At 54.0% G+C, this 15,325-nt stretch overlaps 1 protein-coding gene across 1 annotated transcript; it reads left to right on the forward strand.

Annotated features, from left to right (window-relative positions):
* Nucleotides 1-877: 877 nt before the first annotated feature.
* On the forward strand, nucleotides 878-14,875 carry PODXL (podocalyxin like; the record flags this gene model as incomplete). The annotated part of the gene is made up of 8 exons (XM_027904907.1): nucleotides 878-1,711; nucleotides 3,775-3,938; nucleotides 5,009-5,092; nucleotides 9,884-10,040; nucleotides 10,873-10,927; nucleotides 11,021-11,195; nucleotides 12,878-12,934; nucleotides 14,240-14,875. Coding segments are annotated over 8 exons (1,721 nt in total), but the record flags the coding sequence as incomplete, so codon positions are not given.
* Nucleotides 14,876-15,325: the final 450 nt, after the last annotated feature.

Raw genomic sequence — 15,325 nt, forward strand, 5'->3', positions numbered from 1 at the left:
CCAGGGATAAAGTGGCTCAGTGCAGCCTGCGGTTCCTGAAAGGTGAAATATTGGTCAAACCTTTCCTGGGGTGAATTTGAGCAAGAGCCCAGAGCTGGTGGTTACCACGTGGAGAAATTATCTCTGTGGCAGTTGATGGAGCTCCTGCAGTGATTACAAACAGAAAAATAGACCCACGGTTTTATACTGGTCTGGTAGTGAAAGTACCACCTTTTAGAGCTGTGGGATGTTGCAGAGCTCTCTGCTGTCACAGGGTTCTCTCTTGCCAGGCAAGCTGTCCTTCAGCTGAATCCCTCACTGAGAAACAGCTTCATGGTCTGGAATTTAAAGTATTGTTCAGAAACCAACAGCAGATCCCCCTGTGTAGGATAATAGGAGATAGCTGGTTGGACTCAGCGATCTTGGAGGTCTTTTCCAACTTTAATGATTCTACGATTTCAAGTGTCACCTTATTTATTATCAGCAGGGATGTAACAGAATCTCATAACAGGGCTGGACAAACACACTGAGCACATCCCTTGCTGGCCCTTTACAAGGGCTGAATCTGCTTCATTTTGGGAATCACTTGCAGGGCTTTGCATAGGAGCTGGTGGACCTGACCTGCCACGTGAGAGAGACCTGCCTTGTGGGAGCCAGCAGGTCTTTCTTGTCCTCCTGCTCACACTTTGGAGTCCTGTGAGTTTGACTACGTTTGTCTTGGAGGTTCCTCGTGTTTCCTCCTCACAGCGATACCAGGATGTGGAATTTGATAGGGGTTCAGAGTGAAGGACTCAGGGTTTGTGGGCGGCGTTTATTTCTACAAATACCTGTTCTGGGTGGAAACCAAGGGCAGTTTCCTCAGTTCACGGTTTATCTTGGCGTTTTTACTTTTCCACAGGTGCCAGCTGCCAGGATGATCCAGATGCTGCAGCTCCAGGGGGAAGTGACATCATCACCACGACCACAGGCAACAGCAAGGCACAAGTGACCACCCCTATAAGCGGTGCAGGAGACACACCACCCGACCCTAAGTCACCTACCACGGTTCAAATGACCACCACCACAGCCAAGCCAGAACCCCCTGCACCCTCTACCGCTTCACCCACCGCTCCTCAAGGCACCACCGCTGCAAACACCCTGAGAATCACCCCATCCACCCCTGCCTTGTCACCTACCACACTAAAAGGGGCCGCCACCACCATCGCCAAACAGGAAAACCCAACACCTGCCCCCACCACGCCACCCCCCACCACTCGGCAGGCCAGCTCTGCAGCCAGCTCCGGAGCGACCACAGCCACCCCTGCCGGCCCTGCAGCCGGTTTGGGAAGCTTGGGGACCACCACTGCTGCAAACCTCGTCCTCACTCATGGGAGCAGCCCTCCAGCCACCCCAGGAGGTTCAGGGGCTGCTGCCACACCCAGGCCGGACCCTCAGGGAAGCCAGCCTCCGGATCATTTGGCCAGTGCCACTGAGAGCACCGGAGTCCTGAGCAGCAGCTCTGCCCTTGGCCCCAAGGACCCTTTTTCCACACATGTCACCAAGCAGCCTCATTCTTCTTCCAGTTCTCCAGTCCAGGACCTCGCCTCTCCCACCAGGCCTGGAAGGACCAGCACTTCTGTTTCCCCTTTAAGTGGATCTCTGCCCCTCCCCACCAGTAAAACATCTCCGACTTCCCCACCCGGCAGCATCCACAAGAGCCCAGAGGCAGCCACCACACTGACTCCTGGAGCAGGTACCAGAAGATGAGAACCTTGATTTCTTTTGTGGTCTTTGCCTGCCCTGAACACCCCCTGCCATTATGGGGTGTCATCACCTCGTCTCATTTTGGGGCTTCCCAGCGTAGTTGTCTCTGTGGCGTCCTTGTATTTAGGACCCCGCTGTCGTCGGCGGAGGTCGAGTCAGTGCAGTCAGTGAAACTCAAGGCAAGAATCAACCAGCAAGAGCATTGGCATTGGCTTTTGGATGGACTAAACAGTGCCCAGGGCGCCATCAGCTGCAGTGACTCGATCTCCAGTGACAGCAGACGGGAGCCAGCAGCGATGGGTTCAGGGGTGGGGACTGCAGAGCTGATGAAACAGTCTGACTGCTGAGTGTAGGAGGTCCCTAGCACAGCTGACAGCTTAGTGGAGGCTGTCTGGGCATGCACAGCAAATGAGCTTTAAATGACTAAGGAGATTTTGTGGCTAAACTCTTGAGTCTACAACCTCTAAAAGAGTCTAAGCACCTGGGGAGGACATTCTTCACCGCTGCGGGAGGGGCTTGGCTGCTGACTTCTGTCTAAGCAGCATTAAGGGTGTCCATGTGGTGCTCAGGATCTTGCTGAACACCATTACTATGTCTTCTCTAGATCTGTGAAGTTTTACAGTCATGTAAGTCACAAGTGCCCCAGTGAGGCACAGTTTAGTGTCCCCCTTGGCATTTTCTCAGGTAGCATCCCTAGGGAAGGAATCACCCTGTGGGACTGTGAGGGCTCCACGGAGCCTTCCAGACTTGGCTGGGATTGTGTGTTCAGCTCACATGTGGCTCTGCATAAAAGCTGTGATGACACTGAAGCACTTCATCATCTCCCCCTGGACAATGTTGCTCTTGAACCAGTTTCCAGTTACCTGGAATACAAAAGCCACTCTAAAACCATCTCCATCCCTCTCAGCTGTTGGCATCACTGAATGGGCCAAGGTCTTAATGCAAGATCATCTTCACTGGGTTCACCCAAGTCATGTTTTGAGCATTTTAGCAGCCATAAGGAGGTGAAATGAGTATCATCATGAAGGATGTTTCACTCCCCTCCTGCTCCACAGGGCTGCTCTTCATTAAAGGGTGATGTATGAAAATATGTTAATTCAAATTTGACCTCAAGCATTCAGCCTGAAGAGGTCTAAAAAACCCTTTATATTTAATAACTATGTGAGGGAATGTAAGAGAAACAGATGGCTTTGGAATTAATTCTCTCCTGGAGCCTTCAGAATGTGTCTGGGAGAGAAATATCCCTCATCTTTTCTGTGGAAGAGGCAGGAGTCCCAAAAGCAAACAGGCTGTGAACATCCTGTGGCATTTTATTTCTCTTTGTCACCATTTAAGGATCAATTAGGAACCCAGGGATGAAGATCCATGTCTTCAAAGGGACCTGGGGAGGCAGGAGGTTGCTTCGCTCCTTGCACTGCTCCCACTGCACAGATAATTCTAAGATGCTCCAGACCTTTATAAAATCATCTGAGGTGATCTCAGGTCTGTCTCAGACACCTGCATGGAGCTGGTAGACGTGAGGCTTGTGCCCTTCTGGAGTAACAGGCAGGGAGGACACCCCAGGCTGCCTCACTTAGCACCAGGCACTACTTCTAAGCACGTCACCCTGGTCTTCTTCCATGGAGGTGCAGCCAGCAGAGGCTGTGGCACTTCATCCCCTCCTAATGAAGGTGGCTGGGAGATCCTGGGTAGCCAGGCTGACCTCTGCTGAGGAAACCTTCCTGGAAGTCACCCCAGATGAAGTGAAATGAGGGTCATCCATCCCACACAGCCATCACAGCCTTTGGGTTCAGCCCTCCAGAACACTCTGGTGGGTTTCAGCGGCAGAAAGTAAAATCAGGAATGATTTTCTTTCCATATCAAACAAAAAAACAAACAAACAAACAAAAATTAAAAGGAGCAGCCCAAAGCCTCTCCAAGCTTTGATACAACGATCCTCAAGGCAGGGCTAGAGCAGGAAGCTTATTTTCAGCTGATCCCTAACAGAGCCGTGTCAGCTGTATCCTCTGTACGGTAACAGTGTCTCCCTGCTTGTTTTTTCGGTGCACGTAGAGGACTCAGACCAGAGAAGCCACGATGCTGGACCTACGTCAGCCAAACCCACCAGTGCCTCCCGGGGCCCCGACAGTGCCCAGCCATCCCCCCCAACCCCAGGGGACCAGACAGTGCCCAGCGAGCCTGGCCACCAGCACCTGAACACTTCTTTCCAAAATGAGGTAACGACACCCCTGGGAAGAGACAGGGAGGATGGAGGTGAAGGGGAGCATGTCCAGAGAAGGGAAAGGAGCTGGGGAAGGAGCTGGGGCACAAGTCTGATGAGGAGCAGCTGAGGGGGCTCAGCCTGGAGAAAAGGAGGCTCAGGAGGGACCTTCTTGCTCTCTACAACTCCCTGACGGGAGGTTTTAGTGATGTGGGGATTGGTCATTCCCCCCAGGTAATAAGTGACAGGATAAGAGAAAACGGCCTCAAGTTGTGTCAGGGAAAGTTTAGATTGGATTTTGAGTAAAAAAAATCCTCTCTGAAAGGGTGGGCACGCTTTGGAACACCCTGCCCAGGGCTGTGGTGGAGTACCCATCCCTGGAGGGATTTAAAAACCACGTGGATGTGGCACTTGGGGACATGGGTTAGTGGTGGCCTTGTCAGTGCTGGGGGAATGGTTGGATCATCAGCAGATGATCTTAGGAGGCTATTCCAGCCTTAATGGTTCAATGATTCTGAGATTACAATCTGGGTGAAGAAGTGAAATTTGGGAAGGAGAGAAGCATTATGGAGAGCAGAAGCTGCCTTGGTGTGAACTTGGGCTTGATGAGAGGGCAAAGATCACAACTCAGCACAAACAGCACGTGGATGATACCAGCAGAAGATGGTTTGGGAGCTAAGGGGGGGCCTCAAAGCACAAATCAGAATAACCAAAGTGCTGGGAAGGTGGGAAGGGGATCCTGTTTCTGGATGGTCATCTTTTGTCAGGCTGGGCTGCATCACAATCTGCTGGCTGTGGATCTTCCTACTCCCAAAGCAGTTCCTGCTTTACCCTATACTGCAAACCCCAGGCCTGGGTTGGGAAGGGCATTAGCAAACATTCCACAGAAAATCATGTCAGTCATCTGTGAAAACCCTTTCCACATATATAGGGCTGAGTGAAGGGCTCCTGGGCCTGTCTCATGTCCATAAAATGGACCAGAGCTTCTGCTGGGATATCTCCTGGCTTGGGGCAGTTAAATAAGTGACCAACTGTCCTTCCAACCTTCCCCATCCCTTGAGAGTTGCTTTTCTTCTGTCCTTCCAGGTCATCTGTAAAGATGCAAAAGGTGTGCCTGCAGAGGTGCAAGACAACTGGGTCACTATGTATCTGAAAGAAGCCAAAACCTGTGTAAGTACCACTTTTTTTGGACTTCCGTGGAGGATTAGCAGCTGGGCTTTGATGTGAGATCAGCTGCTGCTCTGAGCATGTGAGAAAATGCCCAGAAATGAGAGTAATTTCATCAAAAAACCTGGAGTTTGGGACTCTCTGTGCTCCTTGATGCTGTATCAGCTCTCACAGAACCCTAAAGTGAGAGCAAAAAACCCCATTTCATTTGTTTGGGACCCTGCACAAGACCAGGGAGTAGCAAAATGCAGTGCCAAGGCTGGGGACAGGCAAGCCTAACACGAGTTCTGCACACCAAGACCCCTTCTGGTGGGTGGGCACTGTCTCCTTGTGTTCCTGAGGGATATCCACCTTCAAATTGGTTCTTGTGGAAACTGTGAGTCTCCTGCAATAGGGAAGATGCAAGATACTGGTAACTTCTAAACAGGATGAAGTTTTAGGCTGATGATAAAGGGGAAGAGACACCACATGGTCTCTATGGCTGGTAAGGTCCTGACAGGTATCCACCTGAGCTGTGGGTGGGGCTCAGGGGTGGGTTTTGGCATTACAATGCTGTGGTTTCTGGCAGTCTGAGCATCAGGAAATTGGCATTTCAGGAATGTTCTCACAGGCTGTGCCATGGGCAGGGACACTTTCCACTAGAAAACGTTGCTCCAAGCCCTGTCCGACCTGGCCTTGGACACTTCCAGGGATCCAGGGGCAGCCACAGCTTCTCTGGGCAACCTGTGCCAGGGCCTCTCCACCCTCACAGCCAAGAATTTCTCACTAATATCTAGTCTAAACGTCTCCTCTTTTAATTTAAAACCATTCCCCCGTGCCCTATCATTCCCTCTCCTCAGTCTTCACTAAGTGAAGTCACACACACCAGTTTCTCCTGGGACCACCCCTTTTCCCCGGGCAGTGTCTGGACGTGGCTGCAGGTTTCACTCTGGGAAAGCTTCTCGTCAAACTTTATGCTGAATATAGAAAAAAAAAAATATTTAATCAGATCGACAAAACCCAGTTTTGGAGCCTGAGATTAGTTATGACTGTGCTGGTGTTTAACGCTTCCCTCCTCCTTGTGGGTACAGTTATGGAGCTGCTGTCCTTCCCATGGCTTTGCTGGGGTTTTTTTGGAAGCACTGGTGAGTTAGGGAGTGGGCAAACATCCCAGCTTGGCCTCATCCATCACTCCTCTGTGCCCACTCCACTGGGCAATGGAGTGTTGGAGCTGGTGAGCAGCGAGTCCGTCGTCCCATCTCCCTTCGATTCCTCTGGGCGGAATAACGAGCTGAATCACTGTTAGTACAAAATGCCAGTTATGCCTCAAAACAGCCACAGAAAGGCTCCAAGGGTGCATCCTCCCATAGCATCGCCCTCCTGGGCTGCCAAAACAGCTCCCATTAGCTTTCCAGTCGTTGGATTCCTGAAAGCTGCGACCGGTTTTGTGCCTCCTCGGCGGAGCAGATAACAGAGAAATGGCTCTATCTGGCTTCCCTGCTTTGTAGGCCCCTGGTAAACACCTCCCCAGCCAAATCCTGACAGCAAAGTGAAAAAATCCTTTGCATTTCACAGCCCGTGGGAAAACAGGAAAGTGTGTGCTATAAGGAGAAGCGGCTCCAGAAATGGCTCCAACCCCGAGCCGGAGTTGGGGCGGCATTGTGCTAAAAATTCACACCCAGCAAGAAGCCAGGGGAGCATCAGGGGCAACGTGGGGGACCAGTGGTGGGTGGGGGGGGGACATGTCCAGATCACACGAGGCAATGGGGAGGGCACTGTGCAGCCACCCACCCCATGGCTGGGCTGGTGGGGCAGCAATGTCGACGCAAAGACCCCAGAAAACAGTTGGGACTGAACCCAGGAACTGCTGACATTTCACCCCATCCCACCTCAGTTTCTCCAGTAAATTTAAAAATAAAAAGGAACTCAAACTATAAACAATAAACAAAAGCCAAGTGTACAGTTGGTACCACTCTGTGGGTCAAATGTGGGTCAATTTTGTGGGCTGGTTGGTTCCTTGCATCCTTACTCTGCAGGTGATGCTTTGAACCAGCCCTGAACAGTTTGGTCCATGTTCCCCCACCCTTCCTTTGATTAGAGCAGGATCTTAACAGTTTTTTTTAATAAGGCTTATTAGGTTGACACTTCACGTTCCACAGGATGACTTCTCCCAAGGACTGGCTGTCAAGTGTATTTTCAGTTGGGTTTTTCTTGTCTGCTTGGGTTGCTCCCTCCTTGGAAGGGATGGATGCATGGATGGGTGTTCTGCTCCCCTTTCCAGCCCCAAAATGAGTCAGGTGAAGCAAGAGGAGATGAAGTCAGAGGTGGCTGGTGTAGCCTGAGCTGTGGTTGACGCACGACCCTGTGGCCACTTCCCAGGGACTCCCTGTCCCTCCTCCATCGTGTCCCCCACCGGGTCACGGATGTGGCCAGGCAGCTGAGTCGGTGGATGCTCGGGAGAGCCTTCTGCAGTGGGGGTTGCAAAAGCAACAGCAGGAGCACCTGACCTTTACTGAGGGAATTTCTCTGTGACACCCACCAGTCTGGGCACAGCAGGACTTTCCCCGGAGCAGGTGGAGGGACCCCCTGACCGAGGAGGGTCGTGGTCCCCCCTCGCCCTGTCCAGCTGGCGGGGGTGGTTTGTTGACTCAAGTGCTGTTACCTCATTCGGGGATGTTGGTTTTAGGTCCCCGCCAGTGTGGGAACCGGATCCGAGCTGCTCGGCAGCGCCTCTCAACTCCGGCCAAGGAATGCGAGCGGGGAGGGGAGAGCTGCCAGGGCATCCCTGCCGGCTCAGCGGCCTCACCCTGCCCCTCTCCAAGCCTGGAAAGGGTCAGTCCCTCCAGCTCAGCCTCGTTAGGGGTTTAGGCACCGCTCACGAGCTGGCAGCGAAGTGGGTTTGGTCCTCAACTGCGTTTTAGCCTCGCATCCAATTTCTTTTCCCACCCAAGAAAAAAAAGCATTTTAAAAAGCCTTTCCCCCCCCCCCCCCCCCCCCCCGGGTGGTGGGGAGAGGAGCAGGTTGTTAAGGGCTGGGGGAATGCGGAGCTGCGGGGGAAGGAGGATGCAGGGAGGCAGCAGAGGCTTTCCCTGCCTCTGCCGAGCAGCGAGCGCTGCACTGCCAGGGATTGATAAAACACGGGACATTCCAGGAGTAGGAGCAACACCCAGCGTCCAGACGTGAGAAAAACCACCGGCACGACCAAGCCACAGCCCCCCTCCTCCCTGTTCCAGCTGGGAACCAGCTTTCTAGGGAATGCCACCTATTCTTGCTGCCCCGGGGCAGGTTTCCCACGCAGCTCTTTCCCCAGGAATGCAGCTGGGATGCTACAACCCCCGAGAAGCCCCAGGGAGGTTTCTCCCGGTGCGAAGCGAAAGGACAGGCGAGGTTCCCAGGGCCGGCCGGGGCCTCACGGTGCTGAGCTCACCCTCGCACTGTACCCGGGGCCGGCCTTCCGCCCCGGCAAGTGCATCCTGTCTCCGCTGACTGCTTCCCAAATATTTAGATAAGATGGGGTGAGATTAGGTGCCTTCCTCGGCCGGGCAGCTCCCATCCTTGTGGTGCAGCAGGCGGGGATGCTGCCGGCCGCCCGGGGGGTGTTGGAGAGGGAGGGGAAGGTTTGGGGGGGGGGATGGAGACGGCAGGAGCAGAGCCTTTCCCATCCAGCCACCTCGTTTCAGCGTGGATTGAGGAATTTTACACGCAGCATGTTCCATGCAGGACCTGTGGAGGAATCGTAGAATCATTAAAGTCAGGAAAGCCCTCTGAGATCACTGAGTCCAATCACTAACCCGGCCACTGTCAAATCCACCACTAAACCATGTCCCTTAGTGCCACACCCACACTTTGGAGGAGTGATGTGCAGGAGGGTGATGTCTCTACCTTAGTGAGCTCCCAGCTGCTGCAAAGCCCTGAGTAGATACAAAATGCCTCAGGAATATCTCAGAGGGAGTATGGGCTCCACCTAGGCCTCTGCCACTCCCTCCAGTGCTGACCAGGCTACTCCCCACAGGCACGCTCCAGTTTGCCCAGAGGAGCTGCGGATGCTCCATCCCTGGAAGTGTTCAGTGCCTGGCTGGATGGGACTTGGAGCAACTTGGTCTGGTGAAAAATGACTTGTTAAAGTCTCTTCCAACCCAAACCGTTCCATGATCCATTCTCTGATTCTATCCAAAAGCAAGACACTGTCTCTCGCTCTTCCCCACGGAGCAGTCGGGAAGCTGTAAGGAAGACGGGGAACATTTCTACCCTCTGTTCCCGTGTTCTGCCAGGGAACAGAGGGTAGAAATGCAGGTGGCAGAAAGGCTGAAATGCTTGTGGGGGGGACAGTGGGGCTGCACAGCCCTGCCCTGCTCCCACTGCGGCCCCTCAGCCTCCCCAGCCACCCCCGCCCTGCTTCCCTCAGGGACCTGCTATTCCTGTAACTCCGAAGGCTGCGGCTCACAGATAAGGCTGGTGCAGGGCCCCGGTGAGGAACCGCGGCCAAGAGCTCGGCTTCTTGTAAAGAAACTACTTTTAAACTCTTCCTGTTCGCTGGGAGGGCCGGCAGCAGCCGGGCAGTGCAAAGGGGTGAGGGAAGATCACGGAATCACAGAGGGAATTAGGCTGGAAAAGACCCCTGAGGTTACTGAGTCCAACCTGTGAGCGAACATCGCCGCATCAACTACACCAGGGCACCGAGTGCCACGTCCTGTCTTCCCTTGGAGGGAGTCATTCTTAAAAGATGGGACATCTCCCATCACTGCTGAAGGGGTGAGGTGTTCCAGGGCAGCCCCTGGGTGTGGGGACAGTCGCTGACCCTCGCTGTCCCCACAGGCCGAGTGGAGGACGGCGAGCGCCAACATCTCCTTCTTCGAGAGCCTGTGCTCGACGGGCCAGCACACGTTCAACGCCAGCAGGGAGAGCTGCACGGTGACACTGCTGTCCCCCAGGCCACAGTCCGAGCGCTGGGACGTGCAGGTGGTGCTGCACCGTGAGTATGATCCCACCCTCCTGCCCAGAGTGGGGCAGGATGGGGACCCTGGCACGGGGATGCAGGTGGAGGCTCGGCAGAACCCTCAGGTCTGGTGGAGCTTGGCCAAGGGGCTCCGTTCCTTGGGCTGTCCCATCCCATTGCCTCAGAAGACCCCAGAAATGAGCTTTTTCTCTCCAAGGAGAGCACCAGAGATCCCTCTCCCATCCACGATGTCTAAAGGCAGGAAACCAGCCTGTAGGGTGAAAAATTCCTCCCAAGTGATTAAAATCCAGTGCCCAGTCCAAATCCTTCCCTAAGGGACCACAGAGGGGAGTTTCTTGCCCATGTCACAGCCCTTTGGGGAAATCCATCTCAGCCCTGGGATGCCCAAATGTTGCTTTAGGACCAGGATGCCAGGCAGATGGAGACATCCTGCTGCTGTAACATGAGGGCAGGGAAGGCCTGAGCTCCATCCTCCTCTTCCTCATCAGCAGGCCAACCCAGGCATTAGGTGGGGAGTCCAGCCTCCAGCACCTGACCTCAGGCAAGGCAGCCAGGCACTGGGGACTAATCCTGCACTGCTCTGGCCTGGCCTGAAGGAGCTGGTAACAGCCCCTCGTTGGCCTCGCTCATAAATCACCCACTGGAGATGCCCCCAACCCCCTGGGGCTGGGGGATGGTGAGGACCGGGGGTTGTCCCCTTTCCAAGAGATCCTGGTTCCTTGTCTGGCTGTGAAGCACCTAGAAGGGTTGGCTTCATGCCCATAGAACTCCAGAAAGGAGATCAGGGGATGGTGGTGTGACCTTCCCCCCCTGCCTTGTGCTCACTGCAGCCTCTTTCTTCCCCCAGTTCCTTTGCACCCCGAAAACATCCTCAAGGAGCTGGAGAGGAAGGACAAGTTGGAGGCGGTAAGTGGGTCCCTGCTCACAGCAGATGCGCCCCGAGGTGGGGTGGGGGGAGTGTGGGTGGCTCAGGGGTCTGACCTGTCCCTCGTGTGGCAGCTGGGCATCGGCATCGCCAACACCACCAACGACAGAACGGAGAGGGAGGCGATAATCGACGAGTTCAGCACCCCCCTGATCATCACCATCGTCACCCTGGCCGGCTCCCTGCTGCTCGTCGCCGCCATCTACGGCTGCTGCCACCAGCGCTTCTCCCAGAAGAAGGACCAGGTGAGGTGGCAGGGGGGGTTGGGACGGGGATCCCGGGACCTTCTCACCCCCTTCAGGAGATGGGGATCGCCAGTGCTGCCATCTCTGCCCACGGAGACATCCTGGCTCGCCCAGCGGGCACCACACCCTTGCGTGGTGCTCGAGGGCTGCTGCGGGTGCTCCTGAGGGGCAGGAGCTGCTCCCTGAGGGGGAAAGCAGCCAGGATGAAAAGCAGGAATGGGAGAGGCTGGTGATGAAGTGACAGGGACAAGCAGTACCCATCCCTGCTGCCACCCAGGGCTGGGCAGCATCCTTGGGTCGTAATTTTGACAAGAAAGGCTTTCTCACCCTCCACCCCCTCCAAAATCACCTATATCTCCCCCCAAAAAAATTCTTGAAATACTTTTATGAGCAGTGGGTGCGCAGAATCAGCTCGATGCCTTCCCAGGGGTGCGAGGGAGCCCGAGGCTGTGGGCAGGGGTGGGGAGGGAGGAAGGAGAACGTCCGCAGGAGGGCATCGACACTGCACAGCTCAGCCTTTGCAAGAGCTGGGCCAGGGCCAAATCTCAGAGCAGCAGCAGCAGCAGCAGCAGCAGGAGGATTTAAGGAAGAACAGGACATGGAAGAAGAAAATCATGTAATTTTTATCTCAGGAAGCAATTTTGGGTGATTTCAGCGCAGCATCCACCTGCAAGGACTGGCCGTTCCCACACCCTGCGGCACCGGCACCAAGGTTTTCATTGGTCCCAGCTGCTCTTGCTGAGGATTCGGCTCCAGAACAGAGAGAAACAGAAAGGGAGATTAAAAAAAAAAAAAAAAAAAAAAAAAAAAAAAAAAAAAAAAAAAAAAAAAAAAAAAAAAAAAAAAAAAAAAAAAAAAAAAAAAAAAAAAAAAAAAAAAAAAAAAAAAAAAAAAAAAAAAAAAGGATTAAATCAAATTATGTAATCAGGGTAAACCACCCTCCCAGTGGAGAAGCAAACCCCTGCATCCTATTTCAAGTCATTTCCCCCCCCAGACCAGCTCATCCTTCCCCAGGGATCCCAACCTTTGCCCCACAGGGATAGGGCAGCCTTTGCTTCAGATACTTGCAGTGTAAGGGAGGTGAACACAGGAGGCAGGGAAGAGCAAACCAACAACACCAGCATCAGAATTGTCTGTACTTACAAGGCTTGATTTTTTGGGGAAAAACTGGGGGAGGATGCAGGACCTCAACAGATGCTTGACCTGGAGTGTGGTCCCCTTGGGGTTTCATCATCACTTGGATGAAATCGCCCTGGCTGGGGTGAAAAACATCCCAGCAGGGACAGGGAGCAGCATAACAACTCTTGCCCCATATTGCTCAGAAAACAGGTAGAGAGAGGGTATTTTTAGCCATGGAAATGTGTGACCCTCAAATATCCTGGTGCAGAGGAACAGGTACCAGTCCCAGTTGGGTGTTCCGGAGGTAAATTCCCACCAAGCACCGGGTAAAGTAGCGCCACTAAAGCAAGGGATGCAAGTTCTGAAAAATCAAACACATTTCTCCTTCCTGGCTTTGTTTTTGGGTGGTTTATTTTATTTTATTTCCCTCCTGCTTCGTTTCCAAAAGTGACTTGAAAGTTTTTTTTTTTTTATTTTATTTTACTTTTTTTTTTTTTTTTTTCTCCAACCCTCCCCTCCCTCCCTCCCCCCCTCCTCCGTTGTTTTCCCTTGGAAATACCCAGCACATCCACCCTGATCTCCCCGGGTTTGATGATGGACATGTGGCCCTGATCTTTAATGTGAGTTCCAACACAGGGGTCGGAGGGGCGGGAGCTGCATCCATAACAACCCCCAGCTCTCACCTCCGGCGCTTGGTAGGGTCCAGTAGCTTTTAACAGGACTAAAGCCCAGCTTAAAACCCCCCTTCCTCTTGCTGCATGGCCAGGGGTTGCCTTGCCAGGGCGGGAGAAAGCGCTGCCCGAGCATCCATCCATCCTTCTGGGGGTTGGACCGGCGATCCCACAGGGAAGCAGCCCCTGGGAGAGCCCAGGTGTGTCCTCTGCTTTCCATTCCTGCCCACATCTCCCCTGCCCACGAGCGACCCAGGGGCCCCCCAGCAGCGCCTCTGCAGCCCCTCTGCCAGTGCCAAGCCCTGCAGTTTTCCTTCATCATCCCTTTCCTTCTCCATGGATTCCCTCCCACGCCTGTCTCCTGACATTTACTGGGAGCACTGTAATAGACCAAGCTGTAAATCCAGGCAGATTTTTATCAGGGGTGCCCACTGAGAGCTTTAAATTCCCCAGAGAGGGCTCACCAAGGATTTCAGTTCCCCACTGAATCCTTCCAGGGAAGGATGGGGATGAAGGACCCACTAAGAGCCCTGCTGTCCCAAAAAGGGCTGACCAAGGATTGCAGTTCCCCACTGAATCCCTCTAGGGAAGGACAAGGGTGAAGGAGCCCAGGTGGATGGAAAATTAGGATGGGCTGGGGGTCTGCCAGGGGATGAAGGGCTGAGTCGGGGCCTGAAGCACATCAGAGGGCCAGGGTGTTAAAGTGCTTGGTTCCATCATTCCCTGCTCGGTTTCCACTGAGCTCCAGGATGAGGAGGGATGATGCTTAGGGAGGGGCAAGAGTCGGCAGCTTCTGCAAGGTGGGAGCTGCCCCTGGGTCGAGGAGGAGAATAATAATAAAACAGCTAAAAAGGGGCAGGGTGGGAGAAAGGGGAGGGGAAGAGAGGAGTCGAATTAGGGAGGCAGGAGTTGGGATGCAGGGTTGGGGCAAGGCAGCAATACTCAACCTCTTCCCAAGGTCCTGGGTGGACCAAGCTGAAGCTGGCAGCTGCTCCTGGAGGTTTTCCACGTGTCTCTGGCTGCTCTGTCCTCCCTCCCTCCATTAGCAGAGTCTCTCTCTTGCCAGCTCCATGCTATCCCCTCGCTGCCCCCCCCCCCAGCCTCAACCTCACCGTGAAAGTCTCTACGTGTAGTTCTATAAATCTATAGGGGCAGCTGTCATGGCTGGCTGGGGGGTGACAGCCCCGAGGTGACACTCACAGCGTGGCCAAAGGGGTTTTCCAGTGGGGTTTATGGGTTTTTCTTTCCTCGTAGCAGCGCCTGACCGAGGAGCTGCAGACCATGGAGAACGGCTACCACGACAACCCCACGCTGGAGGTGATGGAGACCTCCTCCGAAATGCAGGAGAAGAAGGTGAACCTCAACGGGGAGCTGGGGGACAGCTGGATCGTTCCTCTCGACACCCTCATGAAGGAGGACCTGGAGGAGGAGGAGGACACGCATTTATAGGGTGCAGAACACGATCAAGCAAAAAAAAAAAACGACCACCGCTCCCCCCCCAAAAAAAAAACCCCTTAATCCTTCTACACATGCACACACACAACTCCAAAATAAGGCAAAATCCCCCCCAAAAAAAACCCCAGAAAATCCCTTAATGAACGAATCATGGCCCCTTGTGCCACCACGTGGGTTGCAGGACGGAAGAGGAAGGGGCGTGAGAAGACACCTCTGGGGCACATCAAGACAAGCATCCTCCACCCCCCACCCACCTACCACACCAGAACTGAACAGCCATGGGCAAAAACAGGGTGGCTTTGCCCCTGAAGAGCTGCTGGTGTCTCCTCCCCATCCCACGTCCTCCAGCTACCGGGGGACTGAAGAGAAATAAAACAAATAGGATGGGAGGGTGAGCAAATCCAACAGCAAACCAGCACCTGGCAACTACAGCTCCAAAACCCCTCCTGTTTAGTCATCACTCTGCCCTCCCCAGCACCCAGGTATGGAGTGGAAAAAGCTGGAAGAGCCTGTTCTTTTTGAATCCAGTTTTTACATCCTTTCCCCCAGAAACCGCCGGGTAAAACGCACAAGAGTCCCCTCGTTGTGCCGTGGGCTGGCGGGTGCATCCAGACCCAGCAGGGTGGCAGGGATGCAGCAGTGCCAAGGGATGCTCGGCCCTGTCACCCAGGGCTGTGGAACAGATCCTGCACCCACGTGGGGACCAGGAGAGGTGCAGCAGCTTCTCGTGTTGCTGGGATGAGATAGGGAAGGAGAGGAAAGGGAGTCGTTCCTTGAGTTCCGTCCCTCTTGGGAAGGGTGCAGAGATCAAGAGCGATGCCAGGCATGATGATGTTGGGGGTTTCGTGGTGCAGGAAGCCATCTCTGGTGCTGCATTTCCGTACA

The sequence above is a fragment of the Empidonax traillii genome, unplaced genomic scaffold (genome assembly GCF_003031625.1).
Source record: "Empidonax traillii isolate 1590-97213 ecotype Southwest subspecies unplaced genomic scaffold, ASM303162v1 scaffold1102:size184380, whole genome shotgun sequence".
NCBI classification, from domain to species: Eukaryota; Metazoa; Chordata; class Aves; order Passeriformes; family Tyrannidae; genus Empidonax; species Empidonax traillii.